The sequence below is a fragment of the Prionailurus viverrinus genome, chromosome B3, assembly GCF_022837055.1.
Source record: "Prionailurus viverrinus isolate Anna chromosome B3, UM_Priviv_1.0, whole genome shotgun sequence".
NCBI classification, from domain to species: domain Eukaryota; kingdom Metazoa; phylum Chordata; class Mammalia; order Carnivora; family Felidae; genus Prionailurus; species Prionailurus viverrinus.
In genome coordinates, this window is record NC_062566.1 from 144224465 (window position 1) to 144251746 (window position 27282).

The window sequence follows — 27282 nt, forward strand, 5'->3', positions numbered from 1 at the left end:
CCAGTGCGCATCACAAGTGACCTACATAATCCCCATCACCCGTTTCGCCATTTGAATCCGAATTTTTGTATCCGTTGTGTATATACCTTGTAGAGAAATTGGTTGGACATAAGGTAATTCTATTTTAACTTTTTAAACTCTTCTCCAGTGTGGTCACACCACTTTGCATTCCCACCAAGAGTATAGGCGGGTTCCTCTTTCTCCACATCCTTGCCAATATCTGTTGTTTCCTGAATTGTTAATTTTAGTCATTCTGACAGGTGCAGGTGGTATCTTATAATGGTTTTGAATTGTATTTCCCCAGTAATGAGTGATGTTGAGCATCTTTTCATATGTGTCTTAGCCATCCAGATGTTTTCTTTGGAAAAATTGTCTACTCATGTCTTTTGACCATTCACTGGATATTTGTTCTTCTGTGTTTGTCAAGTTCTTATAGATTTTGGATACTAACTTTTACCGCATATGTCATTTTCAAATATCTTCACTCCTCTGTCAGTTTCCACTTAGTGTTGTTGATTGTTTCCTTCGCTGTGCAGAAGCTTTTTATCTTGATGAGGTCCCAATAGTTCATTTTTTGCTTTTGTTTTCCTTGCCTCTAGAGGCATGTCTATTAAGAAGTTGCCGAGGTCGAGGTCAAAGAGGTTTGTGCCTGTTTTCTCTTATAGATGTTGATGCTTTTTGGTCTTACATTTAGGTTTTTCATCCATTTGGAATATATTTTTGTGTTTGCTGTAGGAAAGTGTTCCAGATTCAACCTTCCTCATGTTACTATCCAGTTTTCCCAGAACCATTTGCTGAACAGTCTGTTCTCTATTCTGTCCCATTCATGTATGTGTCTATTTTTGTGCCAGTACCATAATTTCTTGATGATTACAGCTTCGTAATACAGCTTGAAGTCTAGAATTGTGATATCTCCAGCTTTGGATTTCTTTTTCAACATTGCTCTCCCTATTTTGAGTTTTCTGGTTTTATAAAAATTTTAAAATTCTTTGTTCTTTTTCTGTGAAGAATGTTGGTATTATTCTGGTAAGGATCACATTGAATGTGTAGATTGCTTTGGGTAGTATTGATATTTTAACAATATTTGTTTCCCAATCCATGACCATGGAATGCTCTTCCTTTGTGTCTTGTGTAATTTGCTTCATATGCTTTCTATAGTTTTTAGCATACAGATCTCTAACATCTTTGGTTAGGTTTATTCCTAGGTATGTTATGATTTTTGGTGCAATTGTAAATGGGACTGATTCCTTAATGCCTCTCTTTTCTGCTTCATTTTTGGTGTATGTATATAGTGCCAGTTACTTGATGTGTCTTTGTATCCTACAACTTTTCTGAATTTTGTATCAGCCCTAGAAGTCTTTTGGTGGAATCTTTTGGATTTTCCCCATAGAGTATCATGTAATCTGCAAAGAGTGAAAGTTTGACTTATTCCTTTCAAATGTCTATGCGTTTTATTTCTTTTCATTGTTTGATTGCAGAGGCTAAGCCTTCTAGTACTACGTTGAACAAAAGTAGGGACAGTGGATATCCCTGTCATGTCCCTGACCATATGTGGAGAGCACTCAGTGTTTCCCCATTGGGGATGATGTTAACAGTGCGTGTTTTGTTATGGCCTTTATGTTGTTGAAGAATTTTCCATCTATCTTTACTTGCTTGATGGTTTTTATCAAGAAAAGAAAGTGTAGCTTATCAAATGATTCTCTGCATTTATTGAAAGGATCATTTGGGTCTTATCCTATTATTGATATGGTGTATAACTTTGATTTATTGTTAATATTGATCCATCCTTGCACCCCAGGAATAAATCCGACTTCATCCTGGTAAATGATTCTTTTAATGTACTGTTGGATTCAAGTTGTAAGTATGTTGTTGGTAATTTTTGCATCCGTGTTCACCTGGGCAATTGGTCTGTAATTCTCCTTTTCTAATTCTTCCTCTTGAAATTTTGGTAGTTTACATGTTTCTGGGAATTTATTCATTTCTTCCAGATGGCCTAATTGGTTGGTATATAGTTTTTCATAATATTCTCTTATAATTGATTGTATTTCTGGTGTTGGTTGTGATCTGTCCCATGAAATTCATGATTTTGTCTCTTTGGGTCCTTTTTCTTTTCTGTTTGAATAATCTGGTCCAGAAACTTCAATTTTATTCATTCTTTCAGAAAGCAACCTAAAAGTTTTGTTGATCTGTTCTACTGTTTTTGTTTCTTTCTGTGCCATTTATAGGTACTCTATGATTGTTTACCCTCCTCGTCTGACTTTAGGCTTCCTTTGCTCTTCCTTTTCTAGTTTCTTTAGGTGTAAAGCGGTTGTGTGTTTAAAATTTTATTTTTATTGTGTTAGGCCTGTACTGCTATATACTTCCATCTTAAATCTGCTTTTGCTGCATCTACAGGATTTGGACCGTCAACGCTAACATTTTCATTTGCTTCCATGTATTTTTATTTCTTTTTTAGTTTCCTGGTACACCGCTTTATTCTTCAGTACGATGGTCTTTCACTCCAACTATTAGTGGTGTTTCCAAATTTTTCCCTGTGGTTGAGTCCAAGTTTCATAGTGTTCTGATCTGAAAATATGCATGCCATAGTCTCAATCTTTGTACTTGTAGGGGCTGATTTATGACCCAGTGTGTGATCTATTCTGGAGAGTGTTCCATGTGCACTCGACAAGAATGTATTCTGCTGCTTTAAGGTGGAATGTTTTGAATATATCTGTTAAGTCCATCTGCACCTGTGTCATTCAAAGCCATTGTTTCCTTCTTGATTTTCTTCTTACACGATCTGTTCAGTGTTGTAAGTGGGGTGTCCCCTACTTACAAGTGAAAGTCCCCTACTACTAGTGTATTATTATCAATGAGTTTTTTTAATGTCATTAATTGCTTTACATATTTCCGTGCCCCAATTTGTGGTCATAAATATTTACAGTTGTTAGTGCTTCTTGTTGGATAGACCATTTTATGATATAATGCCCGTCTTCATCTCTTTTTGCAGTCTTTGTATTTTAAATCTAGGTTGGCTGATATGAATATGGTGCTACAGCTTTCTTTTTATGTCCAGTAGCATGATAAATTGTTCTGCAACCCCTCACTTTCAATCAACAGGTATCTCTAGGTCTCAAAGGAGTCTTTTACAGGCAGAATATACATGGATCTTGTTTTTTTTAATCCATTCTGATACCCTGTGTCTTTTGACTGGAATTTTTAGTTCATTTCCATTCACAGTGATTACTGAAAGATATGATATTAGTGTAATTGTTATCATAATCTTTCTGTAATGTAATTTTTTTTCTGGAGATTTTCTCTGTTCCTTTCTAGTGTTTGTTGCTTTTGGTATTTCTTTCCCACTCAAAGAGTCCCCTTTAGTATTTCTTGCAGGGTTGGATTAGGGGTCACAGGCTCCTTTAGATTTTGTTTGTCTGGGAAGCTCTTTATCTCTCCTTCTTCTCAATGACAAACTTCCTGGATAAAGTATTCTTGCCTGCCTATTTTTTTCCCATTCAGCACATTGAATGGATGATGACACTCCCTTCTCTCTTGGTAAGTTTCTGTGAAGGGAACTAACCTTATTTGCCTTCCCTTCTTAGGGACTTCTTTTCTCTTGCTGCTTTTAGGATTTTTCCTTTATCTCTATATTATGTCAATTTTTTTCTGATTTATCTTGGTAATGGCCTGCTTTTGTTGATTTTGATAGGAGTTCTCTGTGCCTTCTGGATTTGGATGTGCATTTCCTTCCTTGGGTTAGGGAAACTTTCAGCTACAATTTGCACAAATATACCTTCTGTCCCTTTTTCCCTCTCTTCTTTTTGGACTCCTATGAAAGGAATTTTACTACACTGTACAGAGTGGCTGAGTTCTCTAAGTCTACATCCATAACCCAAGCAGTTAGTTTACCCTCTCTTTTCTGTTTCCTTATTTTCCATAATTTTATCTTCTATATCGCTTAGTCATTCCTCCTGCTTCCACCCATTATTATGTGCAGTAAGCATCATGTCTCTTTCATAGCATTTTTAAATTTCACCGTTGACCAGTTTTTATGTCTTTTATCTCTGTGGTATGCATATCCTTGATGTCTTCTATGCTGTTATCAAGCCCATCCATTATCCTTACTATGGTTGTTTTAAGTTCTGTTTTAGGCCTATTCCTTATATCTGTTTTGATTAGATCCCTGGATGTGATCCTTTCTTGTTCTCTCTTTGGGGATGGATTCCTCCATATTCTCATATTGTCTAGGTCTCTGTCTTCTTCTGTGTTTTAGAAAACCTGTTATGTTTTCAGCTTCTGAGAGTAATGGCTACATTAAGAAGAGTTCATATGCTGTGCGGAGACTGGCGCTTCAGGAAGGGTTTGTGGTGAGTGCTGTGTGCACTGTGTTCTTGCGTTTGGTGTCTTGGGAAGTGGGCATAACCCAATCCGTTAAGGTTATGAATAGAATTAAAATAAAAGTGAAGCAATTTCTCTCATTTTTACTTCTTGTGTGCCTGCTTGAGCTGTAACATTGACTTCCTCTTGCCCTTGGTGTGAAAGTTAAACCATCAGGTCCCCCGTTCTCAGACTTGACACTAGTTTGGAATCAGATGAGAATTACACCACTGACTTTACTGGGTATCCAGCATGTGATAGTATATCATGGGACTTCTCAGCCTATTTAGTCATATAAGCCAATGTGCTATGTGTTCTGTCCCTCAGGATTATCCTGACTAATACATGTAGATGCTTTTTCTCTTGTAGTTTCAAGTATTTGAAGAAAATTGTAACACATGTAAAGTTCTGAGAAGCAAAGTGACATCAATGAGGTGTCATGGTGTTTGACTGGGACAAGAGCAGGGTGAGGATAACGAGGAGCTATGGGGTCCTGTGGCCCTAGATGCAAAGTGAGCGCTCCTGGGACTCCTGGAAATGTTCAGTTGATGTGCATCAGGATACGTGTAAACCATTGATATTTAGTACAAGGGTAACCAATTGTAAGAGACTCTATCTCTTGTTCATGTAAGTATAGTTCTCCTGGTAAAACAAACGTTGTAAACCAGACCCAAGTAGGTAAGCACAGAATCATGTGTTCAGAGAGGCTTCCTGGGGGAAACTGCTGTATGGAGAGGAAGCCCTAGGCCATGGCACTAAACCTTCCAGCAACCCCTACCTGCACCTGCTCCTGGGAACACAAACAGAATGGTGCATAGTGTGCACCCCCTGGTGGTCCTGATCTTCTTCTACAGGGTGGTTTGTGTCTGGGCTCACACTGACAACCCCTCACTGTGTCCTTGCACAGTAATACATGGCCGTGCTGCAAACCTCAGACTGCTTAGATCCATGTAGGCTGTGTTTGTGGATGTGTCTGCCGTCAGAGTGAGTCTGCCCTGGAACTTCTGTGCATAGCTTGTAGCACCATCTTCAGGGTCAATGCTTCCCATCCACTCAAGCCCTTGTGCAGGAGCCTGTCGCACCCAGTGCATATAGTAATCAGTGAAGCTGTATCCAGATGCTTTGCAGAAGATCTTCACTGATGCCTCAGGCTTCCTCACTTCAGCCCCAGACTGCACCAGCAAAACCTGGGAGTGCACACCTGTAGAGAGGGGACAAGAGTGGATGAAATCAATGTTGACTGGTCCTGGTCCTCTCCTGTGTCCAGGGACTTGGGTGACCCTTACCTGTAGCCACTGCCACCAGGTAGAGGATTCTCCAGCTCCAGTCCATTGTGAGGGGATGTGTCTCAGGGTCTCCGGTAGAGGATGGCGTTGTACGGTGATGCTCTCGGGCACAGACACACCCATACTTAACCTGGTGCTCTTAGGACTATTTGCATAGTCATGAGACAGAGTATTTCATACACAGGACCAGAACCATCTGGAGACGGTCCCAGAGACCGTGTACATTGGGACTCAGAGAGCACCAGTCTAATCCTTGTTTGAGGGCATGGGTCCTTGGCCAGGTTCCTGAACTGTGTGCAGACTGAGCTCCTGCCACTGAGTGATAAGACCTTACAGGAAATTCTCCCCATTGTGGACCAGTGTTGAATGAGGCAGAGGCCACCTGAACCTGTTTTTGGCTCCGATATCTGATCGTCTTATTCCTGGATAAGCGTGACTCCAAACTGCTGCACAAAATGGGGTAATAAATGCATCCTGGTTTCCATCTCTTAGATGAAGATATCTAAAAGCCCTGGACTAGCAGCGTCTTCAAGTGTCTTCTCACTGCCTGAGTTCATTAAATGCTCTGATGGAACAGGATATTTAAACACCCTTTAGCATCCCTCATCTACTGATATTTTAGATTGCTTTCAGGAAAAGGAAACACTGGCTTCTGACAGGAAAGCCTTCCTCACCCCTTGTGCACCTACTCACCTGGGGTATCAGCCTGGTGCTGGGTAGTACTGAAAGGTCCTGCCGTCTAGGCCCGGCCCTGCAGGGAGGTTCCTGTCAAGACTCACAGGACATTTATTCCAGTGTCTCTACTCCAGCATTACATGGTGGAGGGGAGCAGAATATGCCACCCCAAATATGCCACTGGAATGAAACATGCTTGAGAAACAGCCAGTGCAGAGACGCACTGACCATCCTTTGTTCCCTAAACAGAATATAAATCTCCTATGGGAAATACACCCTTTTTGTACCAGGAGGGGAGAACTGTCCTTAGCACCAGAAAAAGGAATTTAGGCCCCAGAATGCTGTGCAGAGAAACCTTAGTTCTTCACTATTGTAGTAACACTAAGCACATTAAAGCTCTCAGTTTTTCCCTATTGAGGATGATATTAGTGTTGGGTCATTCATATATGGCTGTTATGATCTCGAGGTATGCTCCTTCTATCCCTACTTTCTTGAGGGTTTTATTCAAGAAAGGATGCCGTATTTTGTTGAATGCTTTCTCTGCATCTATGGAAAGGATCATATGGTTCTTGTCCTTTCTTTTATTGATGTGATGAATCACGTTAATTGTTATGCAGATATTGAACCAGCCCTGCATCCCAGGTATAAATCCCACTTGGTCTTGGTGTATAATTTTTTTAATGTATTGTAGGATCCGGTAGGCTAATATCTTGTTGAGGATTTTTGCATCCATGTTCATCAGGGCAGTTGGTCTATAGTTCTCCTTTGTAGTGTGGTCTCTGTCTGCTTTTGGAATCAAGGTAATTCTGGCTTCAGAAAGAGTCTGGAAGTTTTCCTTCCGTTTCTATATTTTGGAACAGCTTCAAGAGAAGAGGTGTTAACTCTTCCTTAAATGTTTGGTAGAATCCCCTGGAAAGCCATCTTGCCCTGGACTCTTGTTTTTGACAGATTTTTGATTACTAATACTATTTCCTTACTGGTTATGGGTCTGTTCAAATTTTTATAGTTCTTCCTGTTTCAGTTTGGTAGTGTGTATGTTTCTAGGAATTTGCCCATTTCTTCCAGATTACCCATTTTATTGGCATATAATTGCTCATAATATTCTCTTACTATTGTTTTTATTTCTGTTGTGTTGGTTGTGATCTGTCATTCTTGATTTTACTTATTTGCATCCTTTCCTTTTTCTTTTTGATCAAACTGGCTAGTGGTTTATCAATTTTGTTCATTCTTTCAAAGAACCTGCTTCCGGTTTCATTGATTTGGTCTACTGTTTTTTTGGTTTCGATAGCATTAATTTCTTTTGTAATCTTTATTATTTCCTGTCTTCTGCTGGTTTTGGGTTCTATTTACTGTTTTTTTTCTAGCTCCTTAAGGTGTAAGGTTAGGTTGTGTATCTGAGATCTTTCTTCCTTCTTTACAAATGCCTGGAAGGCTGTATACTTTCATCTTATGACCACCTTTGCTGTGTCCCAGAGGTTTTGGGTTGTGGTGTTATCATTTTAATCGACTTCCATATACTTTTTAATTTCCTCTTACTGCTTGCTTAGCCCATTCATTCTTTAGTAGGATGTTCTTTAGTCTCCAGGTATTTTTTAACTTTCCAAATTTTTTCTTGTGGTTGATTTCGAGTTTCATAGCATTGTGATCTGAAAATATGCACAGTATGATCTCGATCTTTTTGTACTTTTTGTACTTTTTACTTAGGGCTGATTTGTGTCCCAGTATATGGTCTATTCTGGAGAATGTTGCATGTGCACTGGAGAAAATGCATATTCTGCTGCTTTAGGATGAAATGTTCTGAATATATCTGTTGAGTCCATCTGGTCCAGTGTGTCATTCAAAGCCATTCTTTCCTTGTCGATTTTTTGTTGACATGATCTGTCCATTGCTGTGAGTGGGGTGTTGAAGTCTCCTGATATTATGGTATTACTATCAGTGAGTTTCTTTATGTTTGTGATTAATTGATTTATATATTTGTGTGCTCTCCCATTTGGCGCATAAATGTTTATGATTATTAGGTCTTCTTCATCTATAGACCCCTTGATCATGATATAATGCCCTTTTGCATCTCTTGATACAGTATTTTTAAGTCTAGATTGTCTGATATAAGTATGGGTACTCGGGCTTTCTTTTGTTGACCATTAGCATGATAGATGGTTCTCCATCCCCTTATGTTCAATCTGAAGGTGTCTTTAGGTCTAAAGTGGGTCTCTTGTGAACAGCATATAGATGGATCTTGTTTTCTTATCCATTCCGTTACCCTATGTCTTTTGATTGGGGCATTGAGTCCACTGAGGTTTAGAGTGAGTACTGAAAGATATGAGTTTATTGCCATGATGATGCTTGTAGAGCTGGAGTTTCTGATGGTGTTCTCTGGTCCTTTCTAATCTTTCTTGCTTTTGATACACACACACACACACACACACACACACACACACACACACACACATATATATTTCATTTTTAGTCCCCTCAGAGAGTCCCCCTTAAAATTTTTTGCAGGGCTGGTTTAGTGGTCAAAAACTCTTTTAATTTTTGTTTGTCTGGGAAACTTTGATCTCTCCTATTTTGAATGACAGCCTTCTTGGATAAAGAATTCTTGTCTGCATACTTTTCTGATTCAGCACACTGAATAGACTCCGCCACTCCTTTCTGGCCTGCCAAGATTCTGTGGATAGGTCTGCTGCAAACCTGATCTGTCTTCCCTTGTATGTTAGGGACTTTTTTTCCTTGCTGCTTTCATGATTCTCTCCTTGCCTGAGTATTTTGTGAATTTGACTGTGCTATGCCTTGTTGCTGGCCAGTTTTTGTTTAATCTAATGGGGGTCCTCTGTGCTTCCTGGATTTTTATGTCTGTGTATTTGCCCAGGTTAGGAAAGTTTTCCACTATGATCGGCTCACATAACCCTTCTACCCCTATTTCTCTTTTTTCCTCCTCTGGGAACCCTATGATTCTGATGTTCCTTTTTAATGAGTCACTGATTTCTCTAATTCTTAAATCATGCTCTTTTGCCTTAATCTCCCTCTTTTTTTCTGCTTCATTATTTTCTGTAATTTTGTCTTCTATATCGCTGCTTCTCTGTTCTGCCTCATCCATCCTTACCACAGCTGCATCCATCCGTGATTGCAGTTCAGGTATAGCATTTTAAATTTCATTCTGGCTATTTTTTTTACTTCTTTTATCTCTTCAGAAAGGGATTCTAATCTATTTTTTACTCCAGCTAGTATTCTTATTATCGTGATTCTAAATTCTGGTTTAGACATCTTACTTGTACCTGTGTTGGTTAAATCCCTGGCTGTCGTTTTTCATGGTCGATCTTTTGGGGTGAATTCCTCCGTTTTGTCATTTTGAAGAGAGAAAAGGAATTAATGAAGTAGAAATATTGAAATCAAAGAGTAAAATTACAAAAATATTAAAATTAAATTTAAACATACACACACACAAATCTAATAATTAATGCTACATGCTAGGTGTATTTTTTTAGGGTGTTGAAATTGGTTTGACAGATTAGGGGAAAAACGGGGCAAAGTAAATCATTTGAGAATTTGAAAAAATGAATACACTGAAGTAGAGTAAAATGGGTAGATGGGAGTAAAATAGAATTTGAAAATAATATACACAAAAGTAAAGAGTATAGTAGAAAAGATTAAAGAAAAATATTTTTAATAAAAATTAAAAATAAATATGAATTTTTTGTTCTGTATTTCAGAAAAAAGTAAAGAAATGAAAAAGAATAAAGAAAAAAGAAAAAAGAAATCATTTGATAATTTGAAAAAGTGAATATACTGTAGTAGACTAAAGTAAAATGATGGAAATAAAATAGAATTTGAAAAAATTTACATAAAACTAAAAAAAAACATAGTAATGACAATTAAATAAGATTATTTTGTAAATATGAAATTTATTGTCAAATAGGTTTCTATACAACACCCAATGCTCATCCCAACAGGTGCCCTCCTCAATACCCATCACCCACCCTCCCCTCCCTCCCACCCCCCATCAACCCTCAGTTTATTCAGTTTTTAAGAGTCTGTGATGGTTTGACTCCCTCCCTCTCTAACTTTTTTTTCCTTCCCCTTCCGCATGGTCTTCCGTCAAGTTTCTCAGGATCCAAATAAGAGTGAAAACATACGGTATCTGTCTTTCCCCATATGACTAATTTCACTCAGCACAACACTCTCCAGATCCATCCACGTTGCTACAAAAGGCCACATTTCATTCTTTCTGAATGTCAGGTAGTATTCCATTTTGAATAGATACCACAATTTCTTTATCCATTCATTAATTGATGGACATTTAGACCCTTTCCATAATTTGACTATTGTTCAAAGTGCTGCTATAAACATTGGGGTACAAGTGCCCCTATGCATCAGTACTCCTGTATCCTTTGGGTAAATTCCTAGCAGTGCTATTGCTGGGTCATAGGGTAGACCTATTTTTAATTTTTTAGGAACATCCACGCTGTTTTCCAGAATGGCTGCACCAGTTTGCATTCCCACCAACAGTGCAAGAGGATTCCCGTTTCTTCACATCCTCTCCAGCATGTATAGTCTCCTGATTTGTTCATTTTGGCCACTCTGACTGGCGTGAGGTGGTATCTCAGTGTGGTTTTCATTTGTATTTCCCTGATGAGGAGCGACGTTGAGCATCTCCTCATGTGCCTGTTGGCCAATTGGATATCTTCTTTAGAGAAGTGTCTATTCATGTCTTCTGCCCATTTCATCACTGTATTATTTGTTTATCAGGTGTGGAGTTTGATGAGTTCTTTATAGATTTTGGATACTAGCCCTTTGTCTGATATGTCATTTGCAAATATCTTTTCCCATTCTGTTGGCTGCCTTTTAATTTGGCTGATTGTTTCCTTTGCAGTGCAGCTTTTTATCTTCATGAAGACCCAATAGTTCATTTTTGCTTCTTGATTACCTTGCCTCTGGAGATGTGTCAAGTAAGAATTTGCTGTGGCTGAAGTCAGAGAGGTTATTTCCTGCTCTCTCCTCTAGGGTTTTGGTGTTTTCCTGTCTTACATTCAGGTCCTTTATCCGTTTTGAGTTTATTTTTGTGAATGGTGTAAGAAAGTGGTCTAGATTAATTCTTCTGCATGTTGCTGTCCAGTTCTCCCAGCACCATTTGTTAAAGAGACTGTCTTTTTTCCATTGGATATTCTTTCCTGCTTTGTCAAAGATGAGTTGGCCATACATTTGTGGGTCCAATTCCGGAGTCTCTATTCTATTCCATTGGTCTATGTGTCTGTTTTTGTGCCAATACCATGCTGTCTTGATGATGACAGCTTTGTAGTAGAGGCTAAAGTCTGGGATTGTGATGCCTCCTGCTTTGGTCTTCTTTAATATTTGGCTATTCTGGGTCTTTTGTGGTTCCATACAAATTTTAGAATTGCTTGCTCTAGCTTCGAGAAGAATGCTGGTGCAATTTTGATTGGGATTGCAATTTCGATTGTGTAGATTGATTTGGGTAGTATTGACATTTTAACAATATTTTTCTCCCAATCCATGGGCATGGAATGTTTTTTCATTTCTTTGCATCTTCTTCAGTTTCCTTCATAAGCTTTCTATAGTTTTCAGCATACAGATCTTTTACATCTTTGGTTAGGTTTATTCTTAGGTATTTTATGAATCTTGGTGCAATTGTGAATGGGATCAGTTTCTTCATTGGTCTTTCTGTTGCTTCATTTTTAGTGTATAAGAATGTAACTGGTTTCTGTACGTTGCTTTTGTATCTTGCGACTTTTCTGATGTCATGTATCAGTTCTAGCAGACTTTTGGTGGAGTCTATTGGGTTTTCCATGTGTAGTATCATGTCATCTGCAATAAGTGAAAGCTGACTTCATCTTTGCCAATTTTGATACCTTTGATTTCCTTTTGTTGTCTGATTGCTGATGCTAGAACTTCCAACACTATGGTAAACAACAGCAGTCAGAGTGAACATTCCTGTCGTGTTCCTGATCAGGTGGAAATATCTCAACTTTTCCCCATTGAGGATGATATTAGCTGTGGGGTTTCCATAAATGGCTTTTATGATGTTCAAGTGTGTTCCTTCTATCCCGAGTGTCTTGAGGGTTTTTATTAAGAAAGGGTCTGAATTTTGTCAAATGCTTTCTCTGCATCAGTTGACAAGATCCTATGCTTCTTATCTTTTCTTTTATCAATGTGATGTATCACACTGATTGATTTGCGAATGTTGAACCAGGCCTGCAGCCCAGGAATGAACCCGTTGATCATGGTGAATAATTATTTTTATATGCTGTTGAATTAGATTTGCTAATATCTTATTGAGAATATTTGCATCCATATTCATCAGAGATATTGGGCTGTAGTTGTCTTTGTTGTAGGGTCTTTGTTGGGTTTAGTAATCAAAGTAATACTGGCTTCATAGAATGAGTCTGGAAGTTTTCCTTCCCTTTCTTTTTTTTGGAACAGCTTGAGAACTAGAGGTATTATCTCTGCTTTAAATGTCTGGTAGAATTCCCCAGGGAAACCATCTGGTCCTGGACTCTTTGTTGGGAGATTTTTAATGACTGATTCAATTTCTTCACTGGTTATGGGTCTGTTCAAATTTTCTATTTCTTCCTGTTTGAGTTTTGGCCGTGTGTGGGTGCTTAGGAATTTGTCCATTTCTTCCAAGTTGTCCAGTTTGTTGGCATATAATTTTTCATAGTATTCCCTGATAATTGCTTGTATTTCTAAGGGTTTGGTTGTAACAATTCCATTTTCATTCATGAATTTATCTATTTTTATCTATCCCTTTTCTTATTGAGAAGGCTGGCTACAGGTTTATCAATTTTGTTTATTTTTTCAAAAAACCAACTCTTGGTTTCATTGATCTACTCTTCAGTTTTTTAGATTCTATATTGTTTATTTCCGCTCTGATCTTTATTATTTCTCTTCTTCTGCTGGGTTTAGGGTGTCCTTGCTGTTCTGCTTCTATTTCCTTTATGTGTGCTGTTAGATTTTGTATTTGGGATTTTTCTTGTTTCTTGAGATAGGATTGGATTACAATGTATTTTCCTCTCAGGACTGCCTTTGCTGCATCCCAAAGCATTTGGATTGTTGTATTTTCTTTTTTTTTTTTTTAATGTTTATTTATTTTTGAGGGAGGCAGCGGCAGAATGCGAGTGGGTTAGGGGCAGAGAGACAGGGAGGCACAGAATCTAAAGCAGGCTCCAGACTCTGAGCTGCCAGCACAGACCCAGACGTGGGGCTCAGACTCACAAGCTGGGAAATTGTGACCTGAGCCGAAGTTGGAATCTCAACCGACTGAGCCACCTAGGCCCCCCTGGAGTGTTGTATTTTCATTTTCATTTGTTTCCATATATTTTTTAATTTCTTCTCTAATTGCCTGGGTGACCCATTCATTCTTTAGTAGGGTGTTCTTTAACCTCCATGCTTTTGGAAGTGTTCCAGGCTTTTTCCTGTGGTTGATTTCAAGTTTCATAGCATTTTGGTCTGAAACTGTGCATAGTATGATCTGAGATCTTTTGTACTTAGGAAGGGCTGTTTTCTGACCCAGTATGTGATCTATCTTGGAGAATGTTCCATGTGCACTCGAGAAGAAAGTATATTCTGTTGCTTTGGGATGCAGAGTTCTAAATATATCTGTTAAGTCCATCTGATCCAATGTATCATTCAGGGCCCTTGTTTCTTTATTGATCCTGTGTCTAGATGATCTATCCATTGTTGTATGTGGGGTGTTAAAGTCCCCTGCAGTGATCACATTCTTATCAATAAGGTTGTTTATGTTTGTAATTATTTTATATATTTGGGTGCTACCATATTCGGTGCATAGACATTTATAATTGTTAGCTAACATCAATAGCAAAAATCACAATTATAATCATAACAATAAACACATCACCTGATTAAAATTTGGGTCAAGCATGTAAATATCCATTTTGCTATTAAGGTTGAAAAAATGTCCATCCAGCATATGACTTGATGTTCATCATCACTAATCATCAGAGAATTCCACCCCCATCCACTGAGATATCACCTCACACCTGTTAGTAAGGCTATTATAAAATAAGGCAAACACAACGAGAACATCTCAAGTGTTGCTGAGGATATGGAGAAAAGGCAATCGTAGAATTCACTTGATGGGAGAGCAACATAGTGTAGCTACTATAGAAAACTGCAGTGAAATAACCCACTAAACTGAGTTCCTAATCTGCTCCCGTACAGTTGACTTCATGTCCAGCTGAGTGTGAGGAAGGTCTGGGCCTCATGTTCTGTGGAGAGGCAGGTGCAGAGACAGGTGGATCCAGTGGATGATTCCTTAACTACTTAAGTAGAATGGACCCCAGGCTGACCGATTTGTAAGACTTGACTCAGTGTGCCTCCCCACTGGTTGTCTCTGGTTTCCTGAACTGGATGGAGAACAAAAGGAGTGAGGGGTAGAAACGACTCTCTTCTCTCAGGAACGTGTATATACTGAGAATCTTGAGAGAAAGTCATGGAGTTGATGAAGACGCTGTGGGGTTGCGACAACCACAAGGGTCTTTCCTCATGGTCTCTCTTCATGGGCATCAAAGAAAACCTTAAGGAAAATCAAAAGAGAGAGGAGCTGCTCAAATATATTAAATTTAGATCACTTGAATGAGTCAGTCTCCTCCGTTTGAAAATCACTTACATGTATTTTAAATGGTGGCCCATGTACTTGTGAGGCACAGGTCTGTATATGAGTTGATTTATCCCCAAGCTTGGTCTCTGTCAAGGTCGGCACTGCTATATGACTGTTCACTCTACATGTTAGAAGACATCTGTGTTTGTAAATGGTTTAGGAAACAGTGTGTACTGTTTACTGATCAGGATGAAGCTTGCAGAGCATGATGAGAAAGATGCTTCACAGGAAACCTGACCCTGAAACACTGGTTCTGGATATGAATTCTGAGATCTTGGGTGCCCCCTGGAGACGTGTGAAACCCCAGGTTACCTACGTGGCTCCTGGTGTCCTGTGTGTTTCTGATGACCTGAGTGCCCCCAGGTGAACTGAGTGGCAACTAGTGGCCTCAATGCCCCATGGAGACCTGAGCATCCTCCTGGAGGTCTGAGTGCTCAGTGCAGAACTGAGCAACCCTTGTGTCCTCTGCTCCCCCTGTTACCCTGAGCACCCCAGGAGATCTCAGTTACCCCTGCTGTCCTGAATGCCCCCTCGTGACTTTTAGGTAACCTAAGGGCAAATTGCAATTTTTGGGCCCATGCTCAGCTCTCAGAAGTCCTTTGTGGTGTTTGAGCCAGCTCTGTGGCTAGGCCTAGCCTGTCCTGTTCACCCTTAGAGGCGGTTCTGATTGTGTGGCTTATAATCCTGGGGGAACCTCCAGTGGTGTGGCCAGCACCTGCTTTATCCCTCTTCCTCTTGCCTAACAGACTGCCTAACTGATGGACATGTGGCTCTTGTGGTCTGGACCCTAGTATGTGATATAGAATATATGATAGTATGTGAACCATCCACTGCATCCACTCTGCTGGGGTCGGTGGATCCAATTCCACCAGAAATTACTGGTTGAGATGGAGAATCCCAAGATGCTTCCAGCGAGGTTCAGGGTGTGCAAGGCACTCACCAGTTGGTTGTGAACCCTGGAGCTGCATCTGGGACAGGACCCCTGGGGACAAGGAGACTCAGCCTGGGCCAGTCACCAGCAGTCACAACCATTCCCATCATCCCACATCTGATATCTGAAACCCTCACCTTTGGGACCTCTTACCAGGCCTCACCAGGCACAAGGAAGGCCCTACAGTCTCTTCTGTTTCTCAAATACAGTTCTGCCCTCCTTAGGGACTTCAGCCCTGTCTGAGGAGAGAGCTATGGGCTCCCACACCCTGATATTGGAGTTTACTCTAGATCTTGAGAAGTTTGCCTGTGTGGGAGGGAGCATGTCCTTATAAGTGGACAAAAATTGAGTCAGGTTCCCTGGTCCTTCCAGGTCCACCTGTGGGCATCTCTTTGTGGATCCACAGGCTTGTTGGTCCTTGGTCAAGGCAGCACTTGGTCTATGAATTGTGTTGGAGGCAGGTCAAGTGATGGCCTCACCTTTCTGATCAGATAGTGAACAAATGAGTGGATCACAATTCACTATCCTCTATCTGTCCAAAAGATATTTGAAGGGATCCATATTTTCTCCAGAAAACTTTCCAAATCAAGTCTTTAAATACATTCAATTTTAACAGTCATTCCTCACATAACTGCATAGGAAAAATCTATACTGATGTCCAGTCTGGTGTAAATACAACAAGCAAAGGACACTTGTTCCCAGGATCACATTTCTTTTAGTTTCCACACTGATGTATTAACCTCACCTGACAACTACCTGCAAAGCATGGGCACACCTGGAGACTTCTGATCTTGATGGTTCTCTGCTGATGGGGTTTGCTTCCTCAGTCATCTGCAAAGCTGGGAAGCAGTGCCGACATCTTTAAGTGCACAGACACCAAGACATGGATACCTTTCTGCCACCTGCAGATATGATTCCCATGCATGGCTGGTGTCTTCATCTCCTGAGAAATCTCCATCCAACACAAGGGGCTGTTAACTCAGGGAGGAGGCACAGATTTCACAGAAAATTTGGGGACTGTTCACTGATATGGCACAGAGACCATCAGTATCTGAGGTAAAAAGTTAATGGCACTAAAACAACCACATTAATGAAAATGGATTGGCTGACCTGGACATCATTGGAATCTAAAAATCCAGAGCCGGGGCGCCCGGGTGGCTCAGTTGGTTAAGCGTCCGACTTCGGCTCAGGTCATGATCTCCCAGTCTGTGAGTTCGAGCCCCGCGTCAGGCTCTGTGCTAACAGCTCGGAGCCTGGAGCCTGTTTCCAATTCTGTGTCTCCCTCTCTCTCTGACCCTCCCCCATTCATGCTCTGTCTCTCTCTGTCTCAAAAATAAATAAACGTTAAAATTTTTTTTTAAATAAAAATTAAAAAAATAAAAAAAATAAAAATCCGGAGCCTAAAGAAATTGTAGAAAATGTGTTCATAGTCCTGAAGGCATGTGCCAAGAGGATAAATGCTGAGTTAGCTGAATAGACTTCAAATAGAGATCAGAATGCTAGATAGTAGGCAGATGATAAGTGGATAGGTGATGGATGATAGAGGGTAGATAGATGATAGATAGATAATAGATAATTTTATGTTATATTAAAGTCATTTTAGAGGATTCACATCATTATGAATGTATTTGAATGAAATTACCCACTATTGGCAATGTTTTTAAAAGACCATAATTTCATACGGAAAAGAATATTTGACACCAACTTTAGATATACAAAAGAAATAATTATGACTTCAATATTTTCTGAATACAGCTTCCACATGGGGTAGCACATGCTTGCTTGTAGATTTCTCCTCCCTCTAGGGCTTTGGCTTCCATTCCCATTTGTTCCCAGGGTCTCCCTTCCCAGGATGTCCTGAGCTCTGGGATGTGCAGGGACAAGAGCTCTGTCCTGGATCTGGACCATCATCCCTCTAGCCTAACATTTACAGATCCTTCCAGGGCCTTGCTCAACCACCAGGCTTCTGCCCACCAGGCTCCATCCCTGCATCCACCACCTGCCAGCCTACTTTATTTCCGGGGATTTAACAACAGTTTGTTAGGTTGGCATGTCTCCTAATAATACTTCACATTGAGGAATGAACTGTATAGATAAAACATGACAGACTCTCTCCACAAGCCTCGAGTTCATTCCCATGATGTTATTATTTTGCACCCCATCCCAGCCCCTTGACCCTACAGTCTTGCATTAGAAACGGTCACTTTCATGAACTGAACTAAATCTGTCCCCCCTACAAAACTGGTCCATCCTATCTATCTACTCTATATGGTCATCAGACAACCACCAAGCTAAGGAGGAACACAATACTGAGTGTGAAGACATAATTATTTATAGAAATAATTTTATAAAATTTTATCTAGTAATGAAAGTAATGATATATTTACAGAAGTAACTTAAATATGGTAATTGACCATGTTTATTATAAGATTCTATGAGTTTAGATGAACATAATCAAGTTACAGGACAACTGAGTAACCACAGGTCAAAGAAATGTATCATTCTCAGGTCTATCCAAACCCTTTCCTTTGCACAACAATCAGTTTCCTATCTCTCCCTTTCTCTCTGGGCCTCGCGTGTTCTCTGTCTCAAAAATAAATAAACATTACAAAAATAGATACGTACAGGTCAGTGATATTTAATGGAGAACCCAGAAATAAGCCCCTTCATCTTTGGTCAACTGAATTTTGACATATACCTCACACCATATACAAAGATCAAATCAAAATGGATCAAGAGTTTAAATGTAAAATTATGACCTCTGAAGCAATATATCGAGATAAATCTTCATGACCATTGGGTTTAGCAATGCTGTTAGAGATGACACCAAAGCACAAGCAAGGAAAGAAAAAGTAGATAAATTTAGTTTTCTCAACATTAGAAACCTTTGTATACCAGAAGATGATATCCCCAAAGTGAAAAGACAAAGCCTAATGGAAGACAATATTTACACAGTATTTGTCTGGTAAGAGCCTGTTATGCAGAATGTATAAACAGTTTTTACAACTCATCAACAAAAAGACAACCCAATTTTTAATATGGACAAAGGATTTGGATATATATTTCCCCAGTGCAATCATACAAATGGTGAATACCACTTGAAAAGATATTAAACATCAATAGTCCTTATGGAAATGAAGATTTAAACCACAGTGAGATACCCTTTTACACGCACTAAAAATGCTCTAATCAATACAACTACAAAATAACAAATGTTGGTAAAGATGTTGAGAAATTGGAACCCTTCAACCTTGCTTGTGGAAATGTAAAATGGTGGAGACTATGTGTAAAATAGTTTGGCAATTCCCCCCCCCCTAAAAAAAGATAAAAACATAGAATTGCCATATGGCCCAACAATACTACTCCTAGATGTATATCTCGAAGAATTGAAAACAGTTGTTTAAACAAAGTGCATGTGCACATACATAGCAGCACTGTTCACAATAGCCAAATTGTAGAAACTATGCAAATGCCTATTGGTGTGTGTATGGATAAACAACCTGGGGCAGACCCTTAAACAGGAATACTATTCTGTCATACAAAGAAATAGAGTAAAATGTTGTGGCTGTAGAAAATACTGGTTTCTCAGAAAGCTATCACAGAACTCCACATCTGCACTTACATCTGGAAATTTAAAGCAAAGCCTTGAGCAGGTATTCATGTTCCTGTATTCATAGCCGCTTCTTCACAACAGCCAAAAGATGGAAGCAACCCAAGTAACTATTCACAGATGAGTAAATAAACAAAATGTAGTATATACACAATGGAATATGATTCAGCCTTAAAAAGGAAGAGAGTTCTGACACACACTAGCACACTGACTGAACTTGGCAGTCATTATGCTGAGTGAAATGAGCCAGTGACAGAAGGAAAATACAGTATGGTTCCACTTAAGTGAGGAGTCCAGAAAAGTCATACTCAGAGACACCAAGTAGAATGTGGCTGTAGGGGCCGAGGGGAAAGGGGAATTGGGATTTAGGGTTTTACAGATACAGAGTTTCCCTCAGGGAACATGACAACGTTCTGGAGATGGATGTACAACAGTGTGAATGCAGTTAATGCCAGACAACTGTATGCCTAAAGTGACTTACGTGGTAAATGTTATGTTACGTACATTTAATCAGAATTTAAAAATGAAGGACTGATACACGTCACAACATGGGTGAATGCAGAAAACATCCTCAGTGACAGAAGCCATCCAGAAAAGGCCACTCAGGAACCATCTTGCTCTTTTTTTTTTTTAACATTTATTATTTATTGTTGAAAAAGAGAGACAGAGACAGGTCATGATAGCGGGAGGGGCAGAGCAAGAGGGAGACACACAATCTGAAGCAATCTGCAGGCTCTGAGCTGTTAGCACAGAGCACAAAGCAGGCGCTGGAACCCATCAATTGGAGATCATGACCTGAAGTGAACTCGGCCTTTAGCAGACTGAGACCCCAGGCGCCCCAGGAACCACCTTGCTCTTTAAATCCCCCCAGGTTACACAGATAGGGGAAAATCTTAGGAGCATTTCCCCAAAATAAACCAGATCAGAATGGGAAAAGACATTTCACAGTGGGGCAGGTGGGGACACCTGAAGTGGGTCTGTGGTCTGGGTTCTAAGGTGGAAACGCAGGGATTTCCTCATTTGGGGTTCTGTGGTGGTTTCTCTGGTGGGCGTCCCCGTTTGGGTTAAAACACACCAAAGTATCTCATGTGAAGTGAAACGAGGCAAAGAAACGAGCGTCCAGGTAAAGTGTATTTGCGCTGCTGTGACACGTTCACTGCACGTCTGAAATCACAGAGTAAGGTACTCCTCCAAACAACCGTGTCAGCCCCGCATGACAGAAGCAAGAGAGGGGTCAAACGCTGTGACGTAGGCCCACGCCCAGACCCAGCTCACCCAGGCGGAGAGGCCACGGGCCCTGCAGGAGGCAGCACGTGAGCCAGAGGCACGTGGGAGGGTTCAATTGGTGGCCACGTGTCTTGGGTGCAGCGGAAGCAGTGGGATTTGGAATTCCGGTTGTCCACAAGACGCCACGAATAAGCTGTTAGAACTGCGAAAACCAATGAAGGGACATCTCACCGAAGTGGACTCGGACTTGGGAGGCGGGGAGGGGAGGCTGGAAGGGCGAGCCCATCACCCAGGGTCAGGCTAGGGAACAACCCACCGCTACAGACCCAAGATTAGAACCCTCCGCGGAGAGAAGCCCCAGGCTCAGGCCCCGCCAGGGGGAGCTGTGCCCTGCGGCCCCTACAGGAAACCCACCGCGCCTGCAGCCGGGCCCGGGAGGCGCCTGCTCGCCCTGCAGCCCTGCTTTCCTCCTGCGGACCTCGCTTCAAAACCACCCTCCCAACTTCCTCTTCTCCGGAAACAGCGTTCCTCTCCGTGTGCTCCCCACCCGGCCGCGGTTCTGCCACAGCTTGCTGGGCCCGGATGGCAATTCTCCGCTACTCCCGAATAAACCCACTTTTGCTGGTAGCATAACTGGCGGCGTTGTTTCCAAGGGCAACGGAAGGATAAACGAGGACACTCGCGGGATAGGAGATCAGCACACACACACCACGTGCACGTCTGCACGCTCCTGAAGACCCGTCGGAAAGAGAAAGGAAGAGACGGTGCCATTTACAACCGCCGCAGAAGGAACGACATGCCCCAGAGGAAATCTGAGCAAGGAGGTGGCAGGCCTGCTGTCCCAGGACAGGGCGCTGGGGACAGAAACGGAGGAAGACGCACGGGGGCGGAGAGCGGCTCTGTGCTCCCAGCCGCGGAGGAACCGACCCCGTGAGCACGTCTGTCCTGCCCGGAGCGTCCTGCAGCTCCGGGGTGTCGCACCGAACTCCCCACGGCGCCGTCGCAGACTCGGGAGGGACACGCCGCCGCGCGCGGAGGCTGAAGGGACCCGCGAGGCTAGAGCGGCGGGAGTGCAAGCTCCGCCAGGGGACCCCGCTCCTGGACCGCGAACCGCATGAGGAAGCGGCGGGAACCGAGTGGGCGCGGAGCAGGAACACGGCCGCGCGGCCCCGCCGCCCGGCGCCGGTGAGGTAAGCCCCGCGGGGGACACGGTGTCACCGCGCACGACGCCTCACAGGGTCCTTTCCCCCCAGGGTCTGGGGAACACCGCCGCCCTCAGCCTCCAGGTTCCGGAAGCTCCTCCTCCCGGGGCCTGGCTTTCTCCTCACCTGCTCCTGCCTTGGCGGGACGTGAGGAGACCGGGTTCTTGTCCGTGTGGACGCGGGGCCACGTGCCCCTGAATCCTCCACAGCGGGTCGTGAGGAGACCGGGTTCTTGTCCGTGTGGACGTGGGCACTCGTCCACCCGAAGTCTCCACAGCGGGACCTGAGGAGACCGGGTTTTGTCCGTGTGGACGTGGGTACTCGTCAACCAGAAGTCTCCACAGCGGGTCGTGAGGAGACCGGGTTCTTGTCGGTGTGGACACGGGCCCTCGTTTCCCCGAAGTCTCCATAGCAGGTCCTGAGGAGACCGGATTCTTGTCTGTGTGGACGCAGGCCCAGGTCCTCCCGAATCCTCCACAGCGGGTTCTGACAAAACCGGGTTCTTGTCGGTGTGGTCACGGGCCCTCGTCTCCCCGAAGTCTCCACAGCGGGTTCTGAGGAGACCAGGTTGTTGTCCGTGTGGACGCGGGGCCACGTGCCCCTGAATCCTCCACAGCGGGTCCTGAGGAGACCTATTCTTGTCCGTGTGGACGTGGGCACTCGTCCACCCGAAGTCTCCACAGCGGGTCCTGAGGAGACCGGGTTCTTGTCCGTGTGGACGTAGGCACTCGTCCCCCTTAATCCTACACAGCGGGTCCTAGGAGACCGGGTTCTTGTCCTTCTGGACGCGGGGCTATGTCCCCCTGAATTCTCTACAGTGGGTCCTGAGAGGACCGGGTTCTTGTCAGTGTGGACGCAGGGCCACGTCCCCCTGAATCCTCCACAGCGGGTCCTGAGGAGACCGGGTTCTTGTCCGTGTGGACGCAGGGCCACGTCCCCCTGAATCCTCCACAGCGGGTCCTGAGGAGACCGGGTTCTTGTCCGTGTGGACGCGGTGCCACGTCCCCCTGAATCCTCCACAGCGGGTCCTGAGAGGACCGGGTTCTTGTCCGTGTGGACGCGGGGCCACGTCCCCTGAATCCTCCACAGCGGGTCCTGAGAGGACCGGGTTCTTGTCCGTGTGGACGCGGGGCCACGTCCCCTGAATCCTCCACAGCGGGACCTGAGGAGACCGGGTTCTTGTCTATGTGGACGCGGGGCCACGTGCCCCTGAATCCTCCACAGCGGGTCCTGACGAAACCTGGTTCTTGTTTGTGTGGACACGGGGCCACGTGCCCCTGAATCCTCCACAGTGGGTCGTGAGGACACCGGGTTCTTGTCTATGTGGACGCGGGGCCACGTCCCCCTGAATCCTCCACAGCGGGTCCTGAGGAGACCGGGTTCTTGTCCGTGTGGACACAGGCCTGGTCCTCCCGAATCCTCCTCAGCGGGTCCTGTGGAGACCGGGCTCTTGTCAGTGTGGACGCGGGGCTATGTCCCCCTGAATTCTCTACAGTGGGTCCTGAGGAGACCGGGTTCTTCTCAGTGTGGATGCAGGGCCACGTCCCCCAGTGTGGACGCAGGGCCACGTCCCCCTGAATCCTCCACAGCGGGTCCTGAGGAGACCGGGTTCTTGTCAGTGTGGACGCGGGGCCACGTGCCCCTGAATCCTCCACAGTGGGTCCTGAGGAGACTGGGTTCTTGTCTGTGTGGACACGGGCCCTCGTTTCCCCGAAGTCTCCACAGCGGGTTCTGATGAAACCGGGTTCTTGTCAGTTTGGACGCGGGCCCTCCTCTTCCCGAATCCTCCACAGCGAGTCCTGACGAAACCGGGTTCTTGTCGGTGTGGACACGGGCTCTCATCCCCCCGAAGTCTCCACAGAAGGTCCTGTGGAGACTGCGTTCTTCTCGGTTTGGACGCAGGGCCAGGTCCCCCTGAATCCTCCACAGTGGGTCCTGAGGAGACCGGGTTCTTGTCCGTCTGGACGCAGGTCCAGGTCCTCCCGAATCCTCCAGAGCGGGTCCTGAAAAGCCGGATTCTTGTTGGTGTGGACACGGGACCTTGTCCGTCCAAAGGCTCCACAACGGATCCTGAGGAGACCGGGTTCTTGTCGGTTCGGACGTGGGCCCTAGTCCAACCCAAGACTCCACAGCGGGTCCTATAGAGACTGGGTTCTTCTGGGTTTGGACACAGGCCCTAGTCCTCCCGAATCCTCCACAGCGGGTCCTGACGAAACCAGTTCTGGTCGGCATGGATGCGGGCCCTCCTCCGCCGGAAGTATCCACAGTGGGTCCTGAGATCAGGTTCTTGTCACGTGGCCAGGAACCTATGTCGTCCTGTTCCCCCACTGTGAATGTAATGGCACAGCCTTAAGATCGGAGTGGTCCTTCATGAAGAGCTCCTTAGATTGTGTTGTCAAGGGCCTGTCTTCCAGGTTGGAAATGGTCAAGGATCTTGGGCTCATGACACAAGGCAAAAACAAAAAACAAAAACCCCACACTCTTTGAGTTGTCCCCAGTCTATCTTAGAGTTGGATGGTGTCACCTGGGCTTGACCTCTCCCAGTGGGCCTGTGCTGCCATGCCATAAAAATCCAAGTCCCAGGAATCAGAGCTTCTTTCTTCCTACCTCTGTGGGCTCTGGGGGCTTGGGGAGCGTCTTCCTCAGAGCCTTCCCCCTTTTTTTTGTCTGTGTCTCCTGCCCTGTGCCTTGGCGTGCTTGTCATGGTCTTTTGATAGAGTGAAAAGTCTGGAGGCTCCTCTAGGGTGTCTCTGTAAACAGGCTGTGGATACTTTGAGTTTTTCAGTGAATGATGACTTTGGCGGTCTTGGACCAATCCAGTCAGCTGCAGCATGTCAAGTGCAGTAAGCAACAGCTCGGAGCCAATGACGAAGACCACAAAAGCCAATCAATGTCCTTGTCTCCCTCCCTTTGGACAAATGATTCAAGGAAGCCTTGCATTTCCATTATGGTATGGTGCCTGTCACCATTTCTGTCTCTCACGCTGGTCCTTGGACATGTAGGTGTAGTGGATCGTGACAGGGAAAATCTGGGATAGAAGTTATTTCTTCCCAGAGTCGTGTTCTGTGGCCTCCCACACTGAGGTGTCCCACCCAATACCTGACAGGTGGGGAGCCATTGGCGACAGCACCGAGGATTGCAGCCACTAAGGGGAGCTTGCCTTGGCCAAGTCCTCCACCCTAGGTGCCATGATTCTCCTTGTAGATTTGCCTCCATCACTAGCTAGGGCTGGCTAATCAAGCACAACACCATGGTGCTGGCTGCAACACAGTGGACCAAGCAGCTGGCGTCTTCTTCGACACTAATCTAGGAACACTGTCCTCGGTGCCCACCTCCTTTGGAGATAAATAGGAAATGCACACCCCTGCACCCCCTGACTGGTGCCTGCTTGTTGGTCTCTGCAGGGAGTCTGACCTTTTATGGCACTGATAATTGAGGGTGAGCGTTTCTGGCAACACCTGGCATAAGCCCAAATCAAAGCTACAGACCACCAGCAAGTACCAGCTCCTTCCCACAGCAGCTGAGATGTGAGGGTGAGGAATTAGTGAGCCATTCTTAGGTCTAAGGCATTGTAGGGGAGCATCAGCTAGGCTCCCATTCCCATCCTTGGGGATAAATGTATTGTGGGACCTCAGCTTCTGGACTGAATTAAGAACATGTAGACTGTGACCTGCTGAAGGAAGTGGCAAAAGCTAGTCACAGCGGGTGACAGGCAGGTCCCGAGTCATCTGAGCTCTTGCTTGGGGTACATGAGATGTGCGGGCCCCTTGACTGAAGGTGGGGTTTCAGTACACCCCCAACAAAGGAAATGGAAGCACAGGATTTATGACTTACAGAGCCCAGAACAAGAGGGCACAAGGACCAGGGAAGGGCAGGCCTCCATCCCACATTCGCAATGATCAGGACATAGAAAACAGGGTAGCAAGTACAGGATTTCTTGGGAGTGGATGGGGCTGATTTCGCTAACTTTCACAGGCTCACCTCTGTGTTATTCTAGAAGGTGCTTGGAAAACCAAAGCGGGTATCCTAGGCGGATTCTTGTCTACAGTTAAACTCACTGAATAGTAGGCAAGAGAAAGAGAGCAGGGATTCACGTTCACCGAGCTCCCTCTAGATGCCAGAGTCATCCATAGGCACTTGTGCCTACCTTTCTGATTGATTTATGGGGTGCTCCTTTCAGCCTCATGGTCTCAGTCTCCCACATTTGGAAATTTCCTCTCCAGAGAGGCACAGCTTGCGCTAGGTGGAACCTAATGCCCGTCCCCTTCCCTCACAGCCCACAGACACCCCCGTTTGGGACACTCAGTATGGGTGGGTGGTAGCCCTCCATTATCCTGAACCCACCTGGGACTGGGGGAAGACAGATTACCTGGAGAATGAGAGACTTTTCAGTCCACAACAGCGCAGTTTTGGAGAAAACTCATGAAGTTGCCAATAAAGGAGCTTGTGTCAACTTCTCTTAATTCTGGAAGCAGACACTTCCGCTCATGACACAGCTGTGACTCAGGTCCTCTTCCCAGAAACTAAGGCTCAGGTTGGGCTCTTACTGGCTCAAAAACTATATAAAGGCTACAAGCATGCAGTTTTCAAGTTTTATTTCAGAGTGCTGGTCGGTGACCCATGAGAGACCTGGTGTCAGAGCTGTGATGTGCCTGAGGACCCCTGTGTCTCCCATGGACCCTTGGAAACATGGATGTCAGCTGTGCCGCCTCATTACTGTACTTTTACAGATGCACCAGATGCATTGTCTATAGTTGTTCAGGGGTCTGGAGGCTAAACTATGGATTGTCTTCTCCAAAAATCTCTTCCGTAACTTTCTCTGTTTATAGTTCTGACATTTCCAGAAACAAGGAGGAATGCAGCTATTAGGGCATAGATGTGACCAAAAACCACTCTGAGATATACCATGGATTCATGACTTTGCCTGACTGACTGAATTCTTCTTGGAGGGGTCCACAGTCTGTGCTCCCACCAGTGCCTTGTCCGTGCACCATGGAGGATCCCAGCCTATGTGGCAGTGGCAGTTCCTATTATGGTTGCACATCCCTCTGTGACTGCATTTCTCTGGTATACAGTCATAATTCAGCTGAGCCCCACTGCCATTGGAGTAGGTATCCTGACAGAACTTTCCAGAAGCACAGGAAGTACCAGTTCTCACATGACCAATCTAGGGGTTTCCTGTGCTACGATGTGAATCCAGCCCCAAACATCAGAACCCAGGATCTCAGACAGATGGAATCCAACATGCTCTTGCAGCTGAGGGAGATGCGTGACATTCCTACACTGCAGCCTTCCACACGGCACGCCTGTATGGGAACAGTTTCAGCGTTGAATTCCCCGGGGTCTTCTGCAGTGTCCATGTC

The 27282-nt window shown here is 44.1% G+C and overlaps 1 pseudogene and 1 gene segment (V, D, J or C); both read right to left on the reverse strand.

The window, feature by feature from the left end:
- Window positions 1–5244: 5244 nt before the first annotated feature.
- Window positions 5245–5745, reverse strand: LOC125168159 (immunoglobulin heavy variable 1-46-like; annotated as a pseudogene).
- A 10597-nt stretch (window positions 5746–16342) lies between these two features.
- The window catches only part of LOC125168160 (immunoglobulin heavy variable 3-74-like), a 28042-nt gene continuing 17102 nt past the window's right edge, over window positions 16343–27282 (reverse strand). Inside the window, 3 exon segments of the V gene segment in view lie at window positions 16343–16408; window positions 16495–16502; window positions 18401–18406. Coding sequence covers window positions 16343–16408; window positions 16495–16502; window positions 18401–18406 — 80 coding nt within the window.